The 18,872-nt window shown below is 40.6% G+C and overlaps 1 protein-coding gene across 3 annotated transcripts in view; it reads right to left on the bottom strand.

Annotated features, from left to right (window-relative positions):
- RSU1 (Ras suppressor protein 1) overlaps positions 1-18,872 on the bottom strand; it is a 158,836-nt gene that overhangs the window by 41,520 nt on the left and 98,444 nt on the right. The window contains exon 9 of one of the 3 annotated variants that reach the window (XM_075922462.2): positions 2,278-2,296. The exons of the other annotated variants lie outside the window; for them this stretch is intronic. Coding sequence (XP_075778577.1) covers position 2,296 — 1 coding nt within the window. The 3' untranslated portion in view covers positions 2,278-2,295. Of the gene's footprint in view, positions 1-2,277; positions 2,297-18,872 lie in introns of those variants that run through there. 3 annotated transcript variants of the gene reach the window in all.

An 18,872-nucleotide genomic window follows, 5' to 3' on the forward strand; every position in this document is an offset into this window, starting at 1 on the left:
AGGGACCAAAGCACAGGGACCAAAGCAACTGCCTTGTTCACCTTTCCCTAAGGCTGGGCCTGGTTCAAAGAACTTTTTTAAATGGCACCCAAATTGATCTGTGTAATGGATGAAAAATATCTAAGTAGGAAAGATATCTAAGTAGAAGGCTTATAGTCACTTCCTATCCGCATTACAAGTTTAACTTTGTTTCATCAATAGTTTTTTATACCTATCTGTGTACCACCCACCTATAGAGATCCTAACATTCCAACCTAAATCAGCATATCTGCTGCGACAGAGCCATACTGTTTGGATCTTGATCCTTACTGATATTTGTCTAATCTTTCTCCACTTTAGCATGAGAAAATCAATTTGTTGGCTTTTAGTAGGGATGTCAAGCGATTTAAAAATGAATAGTGATTAATCATGGCATTAATAATATAAATTGTTTACATATTCCTGGATGTTTTCTACATTTTTCAAATATAGATTTGAATTACAACACAGAATATAGACTGTAGAGTGTTCACTTTATATTTTATTACAAACATCTGCACTGTAGAAAACTAGATTTTTAAAAACTTCAGCACTTACAGGTCCCTTCAATTCTGTTAATCCAATTGCTCTAACAAGTTTGTTTACATTTCTAGCAGATAATGCTACCCACTTCTTGTTTACAATGTCACCTGAAAGTGAGAACAGGCATTCACATGGTACTGTGGTAGCCAGAAGATATTTACATGCCAGATGTATTGAAGACATTTATGCCTCTTTATGCTTCTACAACCATTCCAGAGGATATGCGTCCATGCTGACGACTGGTTTGGCTCAACAACAATTCAAAGCACTGTGGCTCAACACATGTGATTCGGCAACAAAGTGACAAATGAAATTTAATATTGATAAATGTAAATTAATGAACATTGGAAAAAATTAATCGTAACTATATATACACTATGATGTAGACTAATCTGGGTACAACTACTCAAGAGAAAAATCTTGGAGCCATTGTGGACAGTTCTCTGAAAACATCCATACAGTGTGTAGCGGCAGTCAAAAAAAGCAAACAATGTTAGGAGTCAGTAAAAAAAGAGACAGACAGTAAGACAGAAAAATATCATATTGCCTCTAAGAAACCATGGTATGCCCACATCTTAAATACTGCATACAGATGTGGTTGCCTCATCTCAAAAAAGATATATTGGCATTGGAAAAGGTTCAGAAAAGGGCAACAAAAATTAGGGGTTTGGAACGGGTCCCATATGAAAAATGATTAAAAAGACTTAGTCTCCTCTTTTCTAAGCCGAAAAGTCCAAGGAGGGGATATGATAGAGGCCTATAAAATCATGACTGGTATGGAAAAAGTGAATAAGGAAAAGTAATACTTATTCCCACAATAAAAGAACTAGGGATCACCAAATGAAATTAATAGGCAGCAGGTTTAAACAAACAAAAGAAAGTGTTTCCTCACTCAGCTCACAGTCAACCCCTAGAACTCCTTGCCAGATGATGTGGTAAAGGCTAAAACTTTAACAGGGTTCAAAAGAGAGCTAGATAGATTCATGGAGCTTAGGTCCATCAATGGCTATTGGCCAGGATGGGTATGAATGGTATCCCTAGCCTCTGTTTCTCTGGAGGTGGATGACAGGGGAGAGATCACGTGAGGGTTACCTGTTTGTGTTCCTGGGGCATCTGGTACTGGCCACTGTTGGCAGACAGGATACTGGGCTGGATGGACCTTTGGTCTGACCCAGTATGGTCATTCTTATGTTCATATTCATCAATATCTGAGTCAGATACCGCCAATAGGAAGCTCCTTTTTTTTTTTTTTTTTAAATCAGATTCTGTAGTTTCTGCATCCAAATGTTGCTCTTTTAAAACTTCTGAAAGCATATTCCATAATTTGTCCTTCAAACTTTGGAAGGTACTTCAGATTTTTAAATCTTGAGTTGAGTGCCATAGCTATTAGGAATCTCACTTTAGTACCTTCTTTGTGTTTTGTCATAAATGCAGTGAAAGTGTTCTTAAAGAACATGCTGGGTCATCATCCGAGACCACTATAAACAAGCAACAGATACCAGAATGCAGGTGAAAGATTCTCCTAAAGGTATTCAATCAATTTAATTAATGCATTTTTTTAAATGAGCATCATCAACACGGAAACATGTCATCTGGAATGGTGGCCAAAGGATTAAGGGGGATAGGAGCGTATAGCGCATCTGACAGAAATACCTTGAAATGCCGGTTACAAAATGCCATGAGAATATCTGTTCTCTCTTTCAGGTGACACTTAATAAGCAGGGACCATTATCTTCTGTAAATATAAACAAAATTGTATGTCATAGTGGCCGAACAAGAAGGCAAACTGAGTAGACCTGTAGGCACTAAAGTTTGACATTGAATTAAAAAAAGGTGGCAGTTATTTAAAAAACAAAACAAAAAACAAAACCCCAAAACCCCACATTTGTAACTTTCACTTTCATAATAAAAAGAGATTGTATTACATTCTAATGAAGTGAACTAAAAAATACTATTTCTTTTATTTTTGTTGTGCAAATATTAGTAATAAATATAAAGCTTTACACTTATTCTATATTGTAATTCAAATCAATGTATATGAACATGTATAAACTTCCTTCTATTGTGATTAAACCTGATTGTGATGAATTTTTTGTATTAAGGCTGTCAAGCAATTAAAAATTAATTGTGATTAATCTCACAACTAATCATGCTGTTATAAGACTCCAGCTGACCCCAAGCTCCGTGTTGTGCTGCCCCTTTGAAATGCTGTGGCGGTGTTTCAAAGGGGCAGTGCAGTGGGAACCCAGGATCAGCTGGAATCCCCACCTGACCCCAGGCTCCGTGAAGTGCTTCCCCTTTAAAATGCCACAAAGGGTTTCAAAGGGGCAGTGCGAGCAGAGCCTGGGATCAGCTGGTGGTGTTTCACAGAAGCAGCGCTGCAGAAACGCCTATGATTAACGTGCGTTAAAAAAAATTAACACGTTAATTCTGCCCTGCATTAATCACAGGCATTAACACATGTTAATTGACAGCCCTGGTATTAATCATGTGAGTTAACTGATTGATAGCCCTAGTTTTTATTCACGACACAAATCTTAGAACCATAGGAAAAATATAGAGTAATTGTCACATGGGAAATTATTCCTATTCCTCAATTTTAAACAAACACAACCATATGACTATCCCATATATATGAAAAAATTCCTATTCTGGTCATTCAAGAACATAGCATTTATTAAGAATAAAAATAATGAAGTGAAATAGCTTATTTATTTATTCTTATGTATTATTCCGTTTGTTCAAGATGGATGTAACATGCTTTGCAGTACCAATAAAGATAAATCATTCCCAACATCCTTTCATTCGTGGGTGGAGGAGGTTGTGGCAGATGTATACCACTTTCAGATTTCTGGGGTCTTGAATGAATTTTCAAAATAAAAAAATATGCAAACTGACATTTGCTCACAAATAATGTTTTCACATTGAATTACATGCAACCAATCTCTTTTCTCTGTATAGTTAAAATGCACTTGGAACTCCATCAGCGAAAGATGATGCAATAGTCTGATGCATTTAAAAACAACGAAAGCTACCACATGTGATGGAATACAGGGGTATTCACACAGTGCACACTATTGTAATAATCTTTGTACAAAATATGCCTTGTAAGATAGCGTTTGAAAACTAGTAACTCACTAGTCGATCTTATAGTAACATGTGTCTAGTTTTGTTCCTAATTTTACATTATATATAAAGTTAGGAACATAAGACGGAATCAAAACGGACAAGTCTGAGAAGAGAATAAATCTGTTTCTTAAAGAGAAAGGGCAAGGTGACATTTCTAACTAGGTCTCATCAAAGTTGACGGGTAATCACCTATCATTCTTGGAGTGGAGAGTATGATCTGCATCTTGGCAAACGAGAATATAAAACCTCCTTCACAAAGAGATTCCATGACTCCTACCTCACAGCTGGAATGAATTTAGGGGTAATCTGCAGGAAAATGCATTTCAAAAGGGGGCATTGGACGATAAAGGAAGGGGCAAGACCTTTCCCTGCTTTTCACCTTTTCTTTCCCACCTAAGACAACAAAACAAGGAACCATTTGATTTGAGCAAGATCCTCAACTGAAATTTGGTTGGCACTGCTGCTGGGAGCAGGTGGTAGGAATTTACCTTGAAACCAGGACCAGCCCTATCAGAGCTGGTGTCCATGCAGCCCAGCACCAGAACTCTCCCACACAAGGGAAGAGGCCGTTCCATGGCGGCAGGTGGGGGGGGGGGGGGCAGGGGGGAGAGAAGAGGAGCTGCAGGCACAGAAGCTGTGGAGGGCAAAGAGGCTGTCAGCTCTCCCAGACCAGACGCCATTTGCTGCAATGAGGCCAAGCTGTCTGAGTTGGCAACTCTGGAACAGGGCAGGAAGGGAGGGAGGCTCATCTGGAGCCTCAGGGCAACAGACAGGAGATGTAGGCAGCGGTGAGTGGTGCAAGTGTGTGCCAGAAGAGAAGAAGGTAGCTGTGCTTTTAGCCAAAGAGAAGTGGTGTTTTGAAGGGGAAAATGCAGCTTCTCCCCAGCTGCCAGTTGCCCCCTGCTCCTCCTGAGTTCTCCAGCCAACACTCATACTGCTTGCTGCTACCTGGTGAACAGAGGCTGGGTGCAACCTACATGGGTGCAGCTGGGGATGGAACTTGGGGCTGCCAGAGCCCTAGAGCTGAGTCCGTGCGGAAGGGCCTGGCCAGGAAGCGGGGCTGAGGGCCACCAGATTCCCAAGCACATGGCACACTACTAAGGTGGCATGTGAAGGAAGCTGAGTGCGCCTTGCTGGGCATGCGGCCAACTACACTGAACCTGCAGTGGAGGAGGGGAGGAGTGCTGGGGCAGGGGTAAAGTCTGGGGCTGGCCTGGGGAAATAGTGTGGGCTCCACTTTGCAAGGAGGAGGAGGAGGAGGAGAATGAGATGGCAGCAAAGGATACTGGCTGTATGTCTGCCTAAGAAGCCAGCCCAGCTCTAGTCCACTGCCCTTACCTCAAAACACAATTAGACCAATTGGTGCTAATCTTGTATATAAGTGATGTTTTCTAAATTGTTTTCTGTTATTTTTTTTCCTCTCCTGTTAGTGTTCACCTGAATTCCAATTTGCAATAAATAAAAAGGTGTTTGTCCCAAATGTATTTAAATCAAAGAGATAGTGACCATTTGGTGGTTTGCATAAAATTTCATTAGCCTCTAATTGTTTCTGACCACTTTTTGAAATAATGCTGCATTACCATGCAAATGGTAGTACAGCCACTCATTTCTAGGCTATTTATCATAAAGAACAACATACAGTCCACAATATTAGATTCCCTAAGATTTATACAGCAAGCCCCATTCATCTTGGAATGCTGTAAATTTCTTAAGTTAAAATGATGTGTTTTCCTTTTAGATAGAATAATTTGTGTGAGTGATGATGAATTACTCACTGAAAGATACTGAACAAATGTCAATTCTATGCCCCCATTTATTCACATGTAAAATGACCATATAAATACTGCTAAACAATATTTGGAAAGACATCTTGACATAGTCAGAAAGGTGCCAAGTTAAATAAAAATATTAGTTTTTTTTCATTTAAAAAGGTTAAGACCGTCTTCTTTGGACTTAAAAAAAAAATCAAAACCCCACAATTCATTTTGTCTGGTTGTTTTATGCTTGTTTTGACATCTTTATTTAAACTCTATTAAATACATAGGCATGAGTCTACTGTGTATCCAGATTAGGTAATGGACCTAGAAGTAGCCACTACATGTAAACCGAGGCCCACAGAAACAATTGTAATTATGCCCTACTCAACGTAACCAAGCAACAAGTTTGCAGAAAGCCTTCCAATATTCAGCGAAGGAGTAGTGCTAACTTGACAAGTTCTGAAGGACCAACACACCTAGTTGTGTCAGATATTCTTCCTCCGCTATTAGATAATTGAACCTCTTATAATCTTGCTGAGCATCCAGCGAGCAAATCTGATGGAATGACTTACGGTATCTATTACATTTTCCTTTGATTTCACTTAATAGATAAATTTTCAGTCAGTAAATTTGGGAAGAAAAATAGCAGAAGCATTCCATTTAATATATATAGTCTACTTCTTAATATCCACATTTATCTCCTCATCTCTAATAAACCAGATCTTATTAAAAAACACAGCAGACATATTTCTATTAAACTCCCTGAAATATTTTTTTTAATTCAAACAGTAACAATATCTATTTTTAAAAGATGCTGCTTTTGGAAAAATGTTCAATGGATCAGTCTAAAATGTAGACAAATTTCAAATAAAATACCATGAGAAAATGGTCAAGACAACACATATTGGTTCATAACACAAGAACTGAACAGTTCATCTAGGGAGCAACCAGTTATGAATAATTTTAATAAATATGCAAAGCTGATATTCTGCCACACAAAATGACTAGTCAATTGTAAACCTGCAATACATTCTTGCTATATAGCTATGCCTAGAATTAATAATTATAACCCTTATGAATATAACAATTTTGAATCTGCACTATCTGCGTTTTTCATCAGTTTTTCCTAGGATTAATTTTGATCCTCTCAATTTTTTATCCATGACTTTTCATTATTATTATTATTTTTTTTACAAATGCATTTTTTTGCCTATTGTTTTCCAAACTTGTCCTTACTCCCAAGAGCACAGAACAGAACTAAATACATACCTTATCTAAGCACTACACCAAACAAATCTCTCTTCCCCCTCTCCTCCCATGCGTGTGTATGGGAGAATGCTTCAGAATAGTTGTGTACACAAAGGCATATGACACACTGAAGTATAAACCCACCACCTGTTAAGAGCCCATCCATCTCTTTGTGGGAGAAACACATAGGTGTTATGCTACATTATCCCAGAAATATTTGTCTTTCCAGTATCTATATTTATTAATCATTACATAATCCCATACTGTCTAAGTGAAAGTGCCCTCTCTCATATCAAACTGTGTTGTCCATTAAGTGAAAATGAGATTTGGTAAAAACAAGAACATTTCCTATGAACCGATTATTTTACCACCACACATGAATCCTTTACACACAGGCTATGTCTACACTATGAGATTTTTCAGCAAAAAAATATGCTAATGACTCATTAACATAAGTCGCACCATCATTAGTATATTTTCTCCATTTTTTTGCACAAAGAGTTTTTGTGCAAAAGGAAGCAGTGTGGACTTTTTTTTTTTAAACAAGATCCTTATGTCTGTCCTGTCATACAGAGGTTGCCAATATTGATATAAATGACAAGAACTTTATTAATCTCCCACCAGTGTATCCACAACCTGATCTGGTCAAAAGTCTTTATTAAGGGCAAAAGTAAAATTTAGTTTTTATTCACAGAACATAAAACCATAGGCAGTGGCAATACAAAAGTTTACACACTGTATCTCAATAAGACCCTGTGGAGATCACCGCTAAAGAGTAATTCAGTCTAGGTTAATTCAATCTTCACAACCCTTCACATTGTGGTCCTCTGTTGAGGCATCCCACAAGGATGATAATTAAGGCTTATGTCCTTCAAGCTGCTCCCTGCAGCACACCCCTTTAACAATACATAGTAGGTTGCAGGATTATGGTCTATGATCATGTTTTTGAAAAGGAAACAAAAAACAAGTAGCTGTCATGAAAGACCCCCATATCCATGTCTAAGTCATTTTATACAAGCTACTAAGTGAGCAACAAATGGTGGTGATCATCAGTTAAAACTAACTTGGAGTTGAATCACAGGTCCGATGATGCATACCCAAGGGGGGGGGGGGGGGGAGAGAGGGCGAAGGACACAACCCGGTGGACAGTTTTAGCAAATAAAGGATATTTATTTATGACAGTGATGAATTTATAGTATTTATTCTAAGATTTTTAATAGACCATGTTAATAATGAATTTACAGTATTTATTATATTTATTCTACAATTTCTAGTTAAACGTGTCAGAGATATAAGGATGGGAATGGCAAGGGGAATAGTCTCTATTCTAACACTATCCAGCTACACTAATTAAATAACAGTGATAACTACAAACTCTATGTACTACCCAAAACAACAACAACACTAAGCTTATACAACAAAGAAAATCAAATCATACATAGCAACTTACACAGCACATGGAACATTTCAAAGATATCAGTTCGGTTGCGAAGGCCTTGGTTACGCCCGAGAGTCGGGGGAGGTGGCTGGTCGGTTGATCAGGCCAGCAGTGCTTTGAAGTATACGGGAAGGCACACGCACGGTGGTACGTGTGTTGCAAAGACCTCTTAGAGCTAACTGTGTGATGGGTATTTATCCCCAAATCTGCACATCGCTTTCCCGCGCTTGCATATTACTATATATGGCCCAATGGTCACCAAGTGGGGGGTCTGTGTCCCAGGGGTTGGGCCGAAACTGTGGTTTCATGAGACCAGGTAAGCCCCGCAGTTCTCACGCCAAGGTGACGGGTGGGAGAGTCTGAGGCTATTTTCCCCTTTTCACACCTTCCCTTTTTCTAAAGGCAATGGTATGCAGGAAGGGTGCGGCCGGTTTCTCCCAAGGAGTACTGCAGCCCACTATAGCAAGAGCGGCCTGGCCAAACTTTTTTACTGGGGGAGCAGTTTTTTTTTCCCTAACATGCCCCTGTGGCCATGGCCGGGTCTGGGAAAACCTAGACCTCCACCTCCTCGTCCGTCTCCGCTTCCTCAAAGGCAAGCAGCCCCTCTTGTTCAGGCATGGAAATAGGTAGGGCAGAGATGCGGCTCATGAGGTTTTTTATGATGCCGCAAACAAGGCACAGCACAAAGCTAACAGCCAGCAATATGACACAAAGGGACCAGAAAAACTGTCTTAATCCCCGAAGGCCAAATATGGAAGGGACCCAGCTGAATATGTTCTCCCACCAAGAAACAGACTCTCTGGCCTTCTTAGCAACCTCCTCGATATCATAAATAATCTGTTACATTTTGTTCAATAGATTTAATTTCCATACAACATTTACCTGCAAACTGAGGGTAGCTGTTGCCTAACCAATGACAAAACCCAGATTCCTTTAACAACAAATAATCTAAAGCTAAATGGTTTTGCATTACATACACGTGCATTTCTTCTACCTTTTGATTAGTAAGAAGTAAGGCAGTAGCAGTGTTATTGCCAAGTCTTTCAATGCTAATGCTAAGGGCTCGAACTTCCTCTTGCAAAATCAAATTGCCTACGGGGTTAAATGTGACCACAGCCTGTGCGGTTTTACTAAACCAGCCCTCAATTGACTTCCAAATGTCCCAAGACCCACATTTTTGTCGATGGATGAAGCAGGGATGTTCATTTCTCACGTAGGAGTAGATGCCTCCTCCCTCAATTTGGACGTAGCCAAGGGTGCAGCGACCTATGGCGTGTGCAGGATGGGTGGCGTGGGCTTGGTTGTCGCAAATCCAGAAGTGTCCAGGGTGGAGTGCATTGAGCTTCGAAAAAGCCGGTGCGTTTGGATTTTGGTGGTCCATTAGAAAAGTAGTGAGGTCGTACTCCTTGTCCTCCTTGCCCCAATACCAGGGAATGGGAACCGGGTCGCTGTATTTGTGGCCGTTGGTTTCCATATGAATGCAAGAAATAGACAGGTCAACAAGTTCCCTAAATATGGCATTAGCGGAGATAAAGGGATATGCCCATGAGGCATTCTCCTCAGGGGAAATAAAGGCAATGGAGGTAAGGATGGGTGGGAAACTGTGGTCCGGAACATTAACAAACTGAGAGGTGACGTTACTGCCGGAGCTGTTAAATAGTCCATACGGACTAAGGACACAGATGCAGCCTGACTGATTACCAACAAAAACAGGCTGGTGCTTAGGATCTTCGGGGCAATGAAATGAAGCTAGCCACTGGGGCTGGGACCCCCCAGACAGACCCAGAATTTTGGGAATCTACGTTCCCCTGAGCCATTAAATCCTCAGGCACTTTTGCTTATTATTACATTTGAACAAACAACAGTGTATACACACACACACACACACACACACACACACACACACAAACCCATTCTGAACATCAAATACAATATTTTTCTATGTTTACAATACATCAGAAGGAAGCATGAACAATGATGCTTTGCAATATTTTATACTTCTGAAATGCATCAATGTTATACCCTCAGCGCCATTCATGAAGTACTATTTCTTTGTGCTTTTTAATGCTGTCCAAAATCCAGTTCCATGTTTCACTAAATGCAGACTGATGAAAACAAGTAATTAGTTTGGCTGCCACAATTCCTCTAATAGGACAGCTTATATCATTTATCAATGCTTAACTGACTACCATGAAATAGGAATCTTTAAAAAAAAGTTTTCTATCAGAACAGCTTCTGACACTTTCTAACAGTCTGCCCATCGTGATATAAAGCCAATGCTTATTTGTAAGCTATTCAATAAAATATTTCCATAAAATGCCACTAAGACTGGATTCATTGTTGATAAATGCTTGTTTAAATATATTCATAGTTAATTTTCTACCTTTACTCTAAAATAATAGTCTGAGATGGGCAGTTGTGTTAGTCTGGAACTTTAAAAGCAATGAGTAGTCCTGTGGCACCTTGTTGTTGGTTGGGAGCTGAGGAAGACATGTTGTGCATTTCCTTTGTGGAAACACATGCGGCTCCGGAGCCCAAAGGTCGAAGCACACATGCGGTTACAGATAGGGCATGGGACGCTGGTTGTCAGGACAGAAGAGAACGCAGCTCTGTCGTCTTACACGTGCACCTGCGAGGTGTTGGCGGCAGTCGTCTTCAAACTTTGTCACTGCTTTCCTCATAAGGGAACGCCAATTAGACCTGTCTGCAGAAGATCGTTCAAGTTGTCGAGGTTGAAGGCCTGACCACTGCAAGTTAGTCTTCAGGTTGTCCTTATACCTCTTCCTCAGGCACCTCTTCCTGTTTACAACTACCATGTACCAGCTCCCCATAGAACAACTGCCTCGGGATCCTGCTTTCGTCCATGCAGAGAACATGGCCAGACCATCGAAGCTGGGTCTGGAGGATCTTGGCTCAATACTTGTGGAACTAGCTCTATCAAGCACTTCTTGGTTAGTAATTTGGTCCTGCCAGCATACCCACATGACTGATTGTAGGGAGCGCATGTGAAACTGCTCCATCCGCTTGATGTGCCGATGATACAGGGTCCATATTTCACAGCCATACAGGAGAGAGGTGAGGACCACGGCATTATATACCTTGAGTTTAGTTGAAAGGCGAATATCTTTGTGCTGAAGAATTTTAATACGCAATCTCCCAAGTGCCTGACTGGCTTTCTGGATCCTTGCTGTAATCTTTGTCAAGGGATCAATCACTTGATATTGTGCCGCCTTTTAAAACTGTCCACTACCTTCAGTTGTGTGCCATCGATAGTGATGCATGGCTGTGGAGGAGCACTGTTTGGTGCGGGCTGGAAGAGGACTAACAAATCGCTAATTGCAAGGGACTAACAAATATGTAGGATCATGCTATTCTGAACATGACAGCTTCAAGTAAAGGAAGTACAGAGCTAGTTTTCACAGTATAATACATCTCCTGTTTTCATTAAAAACCGATTCTTCTGCTTTTTCTTCACTAATGCCTTTTAAAATTAGTGCAGCAAAATTCAACATAGCTAAGATGTAAAAGATATAATAGCGTACAGTCTGGTGTAGCAAATACCCTTCAGAAAAATTGATTTACAATAGCTAACCAGCAAACAAAAAAATCAGTTTCACAGGCAGCATAAAAAAATGGGACATACATAATTTTAACTTGAAAGTTATAGGAACCCTACGCTAAATAGCATTAGGGTAGCCAGGTGTCTAGTATTTGGGCCTTCTGTCCGGTATTTTCTGCTTTTTCCGGCTCGACACCCGACGGACACCCGGTGGGGTGGGGGGCATGGCAGGGGAGTGGCCCGGCAATTAAAGGGGCCATGACTGCATTTTGGCATCCCAGTGCTTTTTGTTGGGGTGGGCGGGGGGGGGGGGGGCGGTCCGGTATTTTGGGGGAAATCATCTGGCAACCCCAAATAGCATTACAAAGACAAAGGCCAGTAAATCTATGACAAGTGAGTTATTTGAGTTCATGTTCAATTTTGCATCCAGAGACTTTTCACTGCTGGGGCAGACACTCTGGCCCCACTTGCTAGTTTATAACACATGAGCTTTTGTTAAGACAAAACAGAGACTGGATTAGCAGTTTATCATTATTGGATTAAGAGCTACCTTTCCTCTACTCATTCTACACCTTTCCTGCCCCTGCTCAAACTCCTTTTTAGATATAAAACACATTTCAAGAACAGTTAGAGGACATTTAAATTGTGGTTCTACTCCCCTTGCCCACAGTTTTAAAGCCCTATCTAGAATACCCCACAAACCTCTTTCTTGCCAACATCTTGACATGACCTTCCTAATTACTGTCGTAAACAAGGCCCTTCTTTTCTTAGCCCTGCAGCATAGTTTTTCCCCTCCCCGTGCTGTTTCTTGCAAAAAACCACAATTTAGGTATTTTAACACCAACGGGGGGGGGTGGGGGGGGGTGTTGCATCTGGGAATCCAAAATAGGAGGAGGCATCTGCCAGCACCAAGGTCTTAGGCTCTGAATTCCCAGAGAGAGGTGGGGCTCAGGACACAACTTTTACCTTGGCATCTGCAATTGGCTAGGTGAGGAGATGTCTAATATGCTGGATTTTGTGAACCCCATTATAGGAAACCGATCTGTCTCCATTTACTGCAGAAGCTTGAGTGCATAAGAGCTAGTCTGCATTGGGAAATCACACGGGCATAACTACATCACTTTCACCAGCAGAACCACCCTTCCTCTTACTATACAAAGTGTCTACACTGGAACACTGCAGTTGTGCCGCTATAGCATTTCAAGTACAGACACATACTAACACAGCTCTGGTCTAAGCTACAGAGTTAGATCGACATAAGGTAGCTTACGTTCACCTAATTGTTAGCACCTACACTAAAAAATAACCTCCAATGATGTAACTTGTCCACTACCCTGACTTAATTCCATCTCCACAAGAGGATAGTGCTGAAATCAACATAATGCTTATATCTGTTGTGGCTTTTCCGAAGCTGTCCCACAGTGCCCCCCACTGGCACTTAAAATGGTGCAAGCGCTCCTGATGCACACCACCAACCCAAGCAGAGCAGTGTGGTATACAAGTTTTAGTTAATTACGGTGGCGAACACTGCCAAGCCTAAGTTCCATTAAGTGTCTAAATGTATGTCTGTACTTCAATAAAACATGGGCTGGCCTTATGTTGGCTAACTTGGTCTCATGAAGCCGGGGCTGGTTTTAAAATGGCTCTGCAGATGTTCAGATTCAAACTGGCGGGGTCTCAGAACTCAGGCTCCTGCCTGAGCCCAATGACGTACACTGAAACGTTATAAACCCACAGCCTGATCCCAAGTCCACTGACCTGGGCCAGTCACTAGTGTTTCACTGCAGTATAAACACATGGCTCTTTAGAAAATGGGCTCTAAGCACTTTCTGAAATTTTACTATGTATTTTAGAGATTATGGAGATGAGTTGGTTCAGATCAGAATGGAATGATGGATTTGACATCATGCGTCAAAATGTAAACAAAAGATTGGAGCCAGTGAAGTGTTTTTTACTGTCAATGGCCAGCTGAAGTAGAAAAGTTGAAAGTCTGGGTCTAAGGCACTCAGAGGAGGAAGTGTATAGGTCTACATTTACAGCATGAGACATGAGGATCCATGGGTGCTATGAGTCCCATTTTTCATAGTTGGTATATAAATACAATGTTGCATTAAATAAACCCATCGGAACCAATCAATACATACGTACAACCTTAAAATGATTTTAAAGTCTGGCTGTATGCATACCTGAGTTGTACAATTTCCTCTTTTTATTCTGAAAAAAGTTAAAGTATTTTCTATAAATACATATGTACATACAAGCATAACATTGCATTTCCCTCTGCATCGGTCAAATGCAGATTAGCTGTTAAGACTAATCAAACAACTAATAGGACATTAAAAACACTGTCTAAATTCTATATCTTACCATGCCAAAGATAATTATCCATGAGAACAATGAGGCATAATATACATAACAGCCAAAGGAACCAAGAAATAAACAATGTATTTCAACAACTAGGAGACAACATACAGGAGTGAAGAATGAACTGATTGGAATCACAAATCCTGGAATTGAAGATCAGGAAAGTTGGAGACATTCTTGAAGAAACTCCCAACGACTGAAATACTGTGCTGTGCATGCAACACACTGCACATAAGCAGAGAATGAGCAAGATCCAACCAACATGTATCAAAATATTCTTGCACTAAAACTAATAGGAAGAGTAAATGATTTTAATTGACACAGTGTTAATAAAAAAAGCCAAACAAGTTGGATTTTCATCTGATGTTTAATTTGTATCTATAATTAACTTCAATGGGAACAGAATTAGGTCCAGGCTGAGCACTTTTGAAAATCTCATGCAGAATATAGTTATCTAGTGACTAACCCTTATTGTTACTGCAATGAGATCTCCAAACTGGGTAGTGATGGACATCACTCTCTCTCAGGTGGCCAGAGCACAGAATCAAACATATTAATAGCATGATGATTTCTGTGACAGTACACCTCCCATCCTGTTACTTTACTGACGTGCAGAATAACTATTGCAGCCCATTTTGAAAGTCATGGATTACATTTTTAATTAAAAGTTCTATATTAAATTTTACAGGATTTACAGAATGAAGCTAAAATACAGGAAAAATAATTCATCTACTCATGACTATATCCAGTTCCCAAAGGAGAAAAGATAAAAATCAAGACCTTGTACAAAGGTAATATTTTGATAATATGACTATTTTCATGGAATTACAAACAAAGCCCCTGACAGCAGCATTAACTACAAGCATGTAGTCTTGAATGATCCTTTCCATGCCACTTTGTGCATGCTATTAAGATGCTAGTTGTTTCTGTGATTTATCTGATAATAAATTTTTGATGACTAGTAAGTCTCATAAAACGGCTCTGGTGCTGACATGCATTGATTAATAAGTCTGAAGAATCGAAACTGTCAGGAATTCATGTGCAAGAGTAAATTACTGCCAAACATATATTAAATATTCCATAAAATACAGAATATAAAAGGTTGATTTGGTAATTTAATCTTGCATCAATTTCCTTGGTATAATTTAGATTCAGAATCACCACTGTCAACCCTTTGCATACCTTTCCTTTTAAAAATCTTAGAGTAAATCTTGATTTGGGACACTCAGGAAATAAAGAGAAGAAAAAATACTGAATGCAATAATCAAAGCTCACATTCAGAATTTAGTTTGGAAAACAACTTCACTTCAGAGGATTAAGAAAATTGCCTTTGCAGAATTTTAGCTTTCAATATTTAAAACCAGTCATGCAGACTACGATCTAATTCTATACCTTATGCTATAGCCAAATCCCCCTCTCTGAAGTCATGGACACAATTTGCAACTGTTAGCCCTTGCATGTGGCATGTCACCAAACCTGTAGAGCAGGGGTTCCCAAACTTTTTGACATGGGGACCAGTAAATCCATTCACGAACTTTTGGAGGACCGGTAATGTTGATTTGCATATTTGCATATTCATTAATCAAATGATGAATATTCAAATAAGTTGGTTCTGGTCCTCCCCAAACCACCAGTGCCAGCTTTAGCAAAGCTTTTGATATGGTCACCCACAATATTCTTGCCAGCAAGTTAAGGAATATGGATTGAATAAATGGACTGTAAGACAGACAGAAAGCTGGTTAGACCAGGGTTTCCCAAACTTTTTACTTTAGTTGGAACCCTTTTTTTCCCCCCCAATATTGCTTTTTGCAGCCCAAAAATATAAACACATAAAAACAAACTGAGAAAATACCAGACATATAACATGTCTGGTATTTTCTCATTAGGTAAGTTGTATTATTACTAAACGTATCAGTTTGTAATTTCGAACTGCCTGGCTGGTAAATGTGCTCAGGCTGCATGAGTGTGTCTACCAGCCAGACAGTTGGCAACTACTCGAGGGGTGTGTGTGTGGGGGGGGGGGGGGGGGGGGGCGGGAGGACACAATAGAATCCCCGGGCCAGAATAGAATCCCCATGCTTTGTGGGGAGGGCGGGGGGAACAGGGACAGCGTCCCAAGATCTACATATGGCTGGGTCAGTCCCACTCCCCGCAGGCCGATACATTCCTCCCCCCTGCTCCCCCCGCCATGCCTCTGACCAGCCCCACTTCCCCCAACCCTCTCCCGGGCAACCAGGTCCCCCCTGCTTCTCCTCCCAATCTCCCTTGGCCAGCCCCGCTGCCCGCATCCAGCCCTCCTTCCGGCAGCCACGTCTTCTCCCCGCTCCCCCCTCCCCCATCTTCTCCAGCCAGTTCCCTGCCCCCAACTTCGCACTCCCTGGCAGCCCTGCTTCCCCAATCTCCCCAGCCTGCCCCAATTCCCCCATCCAGTGCTGCTTCCGGTGGCCAGCTCTCCCCTCCTCCTCACCCCAGAATCCTCTGGCACCTGCACCTTCCCTTAGCCCTGCACCCTCTGGGTGCCTCCCTCTCCCCTTACTGCCCCTGCCCCCTTTGCCCTCTCTTTTCCTGATACCCACCCCCTCAGCACACTCTGCCCCATCCCCGCACCCGGGAGAGACCCAGCTCCACTTATCAGTGGAGCAGGGCCCCCGGCTCTGTAACTCGCCGGCACTTCCAGGTTCGGGGGCGCAGGGCCCGAATCGGCCTAAGGCCAGCCCTGCCGGCAGCCACCAGTCATGCTGAGGCCCGGTATTTTTTTCCCAGGCCGCGGCCCATAGTTTGGTAAATGCTGCTGTAGAGGACTGGACTGGCTGGGGAACCGTGAAATTACAGATTCACTGGCCTTACCCTCCTCCCCAGGACAACTCCCAAATATATCTGTTTGAGTATAGCAAGCCCTGCAAAACTATGTTCACTGGCATACAAGGAATATAGATCTGGGTGTAAGCAACTAGGCTCTGGAAATCATCAATCTACAAAGTGAAATTGCCCTGGTAGCACCATGAATCATAGGTAAAATTTGTTCCCATTATGTTTGTACATTTATCATTGCTTATTTTCCTGTGTTTGCATCACAGCATATGGTGTTAGAGTTTTGTCCAGAGATAGGTTTTGAATTCTTGAAATACGTATCTACTCATGAACTATTGTGCTGAGTTTATACATAAAAGGATTAAAGGACATCACTGTTCCCAGTCCAATATGCTGCTGTTCACGTCAAGCACTGAAGTTAGACTTCTTCGAATTGTTGGCAAAAACAAAAAAGGACAAATATTCTTCCATGCTTTGGTATATTTGGAGCAAGTGAAATGGTCAGTGCTCTAAATAATTTGATTTACTGTTTATGCGTCCGTATATACACCTCAGATTATAACTTCCCTCCCAAATGAATTAGCCAGATGTAATAAGGAGTGGAAACTGCTGGATTTTTTTCTTCCAATATTGTTTGATATTAACTGGCTTTCAGTACACTAGATCTGCAAATTTAAAATATTAATGTGCCAGCGCGTCAAAGGGGAAAAATGATATTTCATGCCTAGAGTCAAAAGGAGTTGACTGACCAGGATCTATACTAGTTCTGAATGGTAAGATATTTATTGCTTAGCTGAAGGAAAGCAGTAAGGAAGGAAAGGGATGCAGAAGGAAATGTGTCTTATGGACTGTACCATCTTATGAAGTTCAACTTTTTCTTGAAAAAAATCATGATTATCAAACATAACATTAAATATTAGTAGGTTTCTGGTCAGTCATTTTAGACATTGTGCCTTTGATATGAAAAAAGGACAGTAAATATATCAGTATCACTGCAGTAATACAGATTAAAATAAAGTTAGAACTTTTTAATCAGTTGAACCAAAGGTTGCACTGCAATTATGCCAAGATAATTTCTACCTATGTTTCTCATTGGATAAAAAGTTGATAAACCTACCATAAAATTAGAGATGCGTCTCCAGCTACCTGGTAAACCTCAAAAGTAAAAAATTGCCAAGGAGCCAACAAAAACCTCAAACTATGACAGACTGAAATAAGAAACTGGAGCTCAATAAAAAGCCAGCATGTAATAAAACAAGATATTACTGTGTAGAGAATAGAAATTGCAGACAGCTCTGTTTGATTATAAAAGCGCCACTTTTTAATTTATCTTTCAAATAAAAACAGCAAATGTGTACAGTATCTCTCCTTGCCTATTTGTAAAGAACCTATACAACAAGGAAAGCTAGAAAGCAAGCCAACTGGACTTTGGAGATTACAAGGAGTTAAGAATTTTACCAATATCTAGGGTTGCCAATGTTGGTTGAATGTATCCCTGGAGGTTTCATCACAAACACAATTTTTAATTAAAATTTAACTGTTACTTCCTGGAGACTCCATGGCAATCCCGTCTCTAACAAATAATGTTTTCCACATTAGCTTCCCCATCTCTGCTTGCTTTTCCTGCCATGGTCTATTTTACCTCCTAAGTATTGGAATTCTAAGGATTCCCTATATTCCACCTTATAGTTCATTAACCACTATAATGACCACATTATTGTGGTCATCATTTTTGAAAGGAAGATGAGACACACTTCACAGCATATGGGTAAAGATCATTAGCTGCTGTGCTAATGAACTATTATTGACACTGCTTCAATTGAATGTATTATTTCTCTTGACAATTGGAAGGGAATACTGGGAGAAGCTCTTGACTCCCTTAAGAGTCCTTTAATGATAGAAATGTAGCCGTGTTAGTCTGGTGTAGCTGAAACAAAATACAGGACTATGTAGCACTTTAAAGACTAACAAGATGGTTTATTGGACCACCAATGAACACCAATCT

The sequence above is a fragment of the Pelodiscus sinensis genome, chromosome 2 (genome assembly GCF_052426305.1).
Source record: "Pelodiscus sinensis isolate ZL-2025 chromosome 2, ASM5242630v1, whole genome shotgun sequence".
In the NCBI taxonomy this organism is placed as follows: domain Eukaryota; kingdom Metazoa; phylum Chordata; order Testudines; family Trionychidae; genus Pelodiscus; species Pelodiscus sinensis.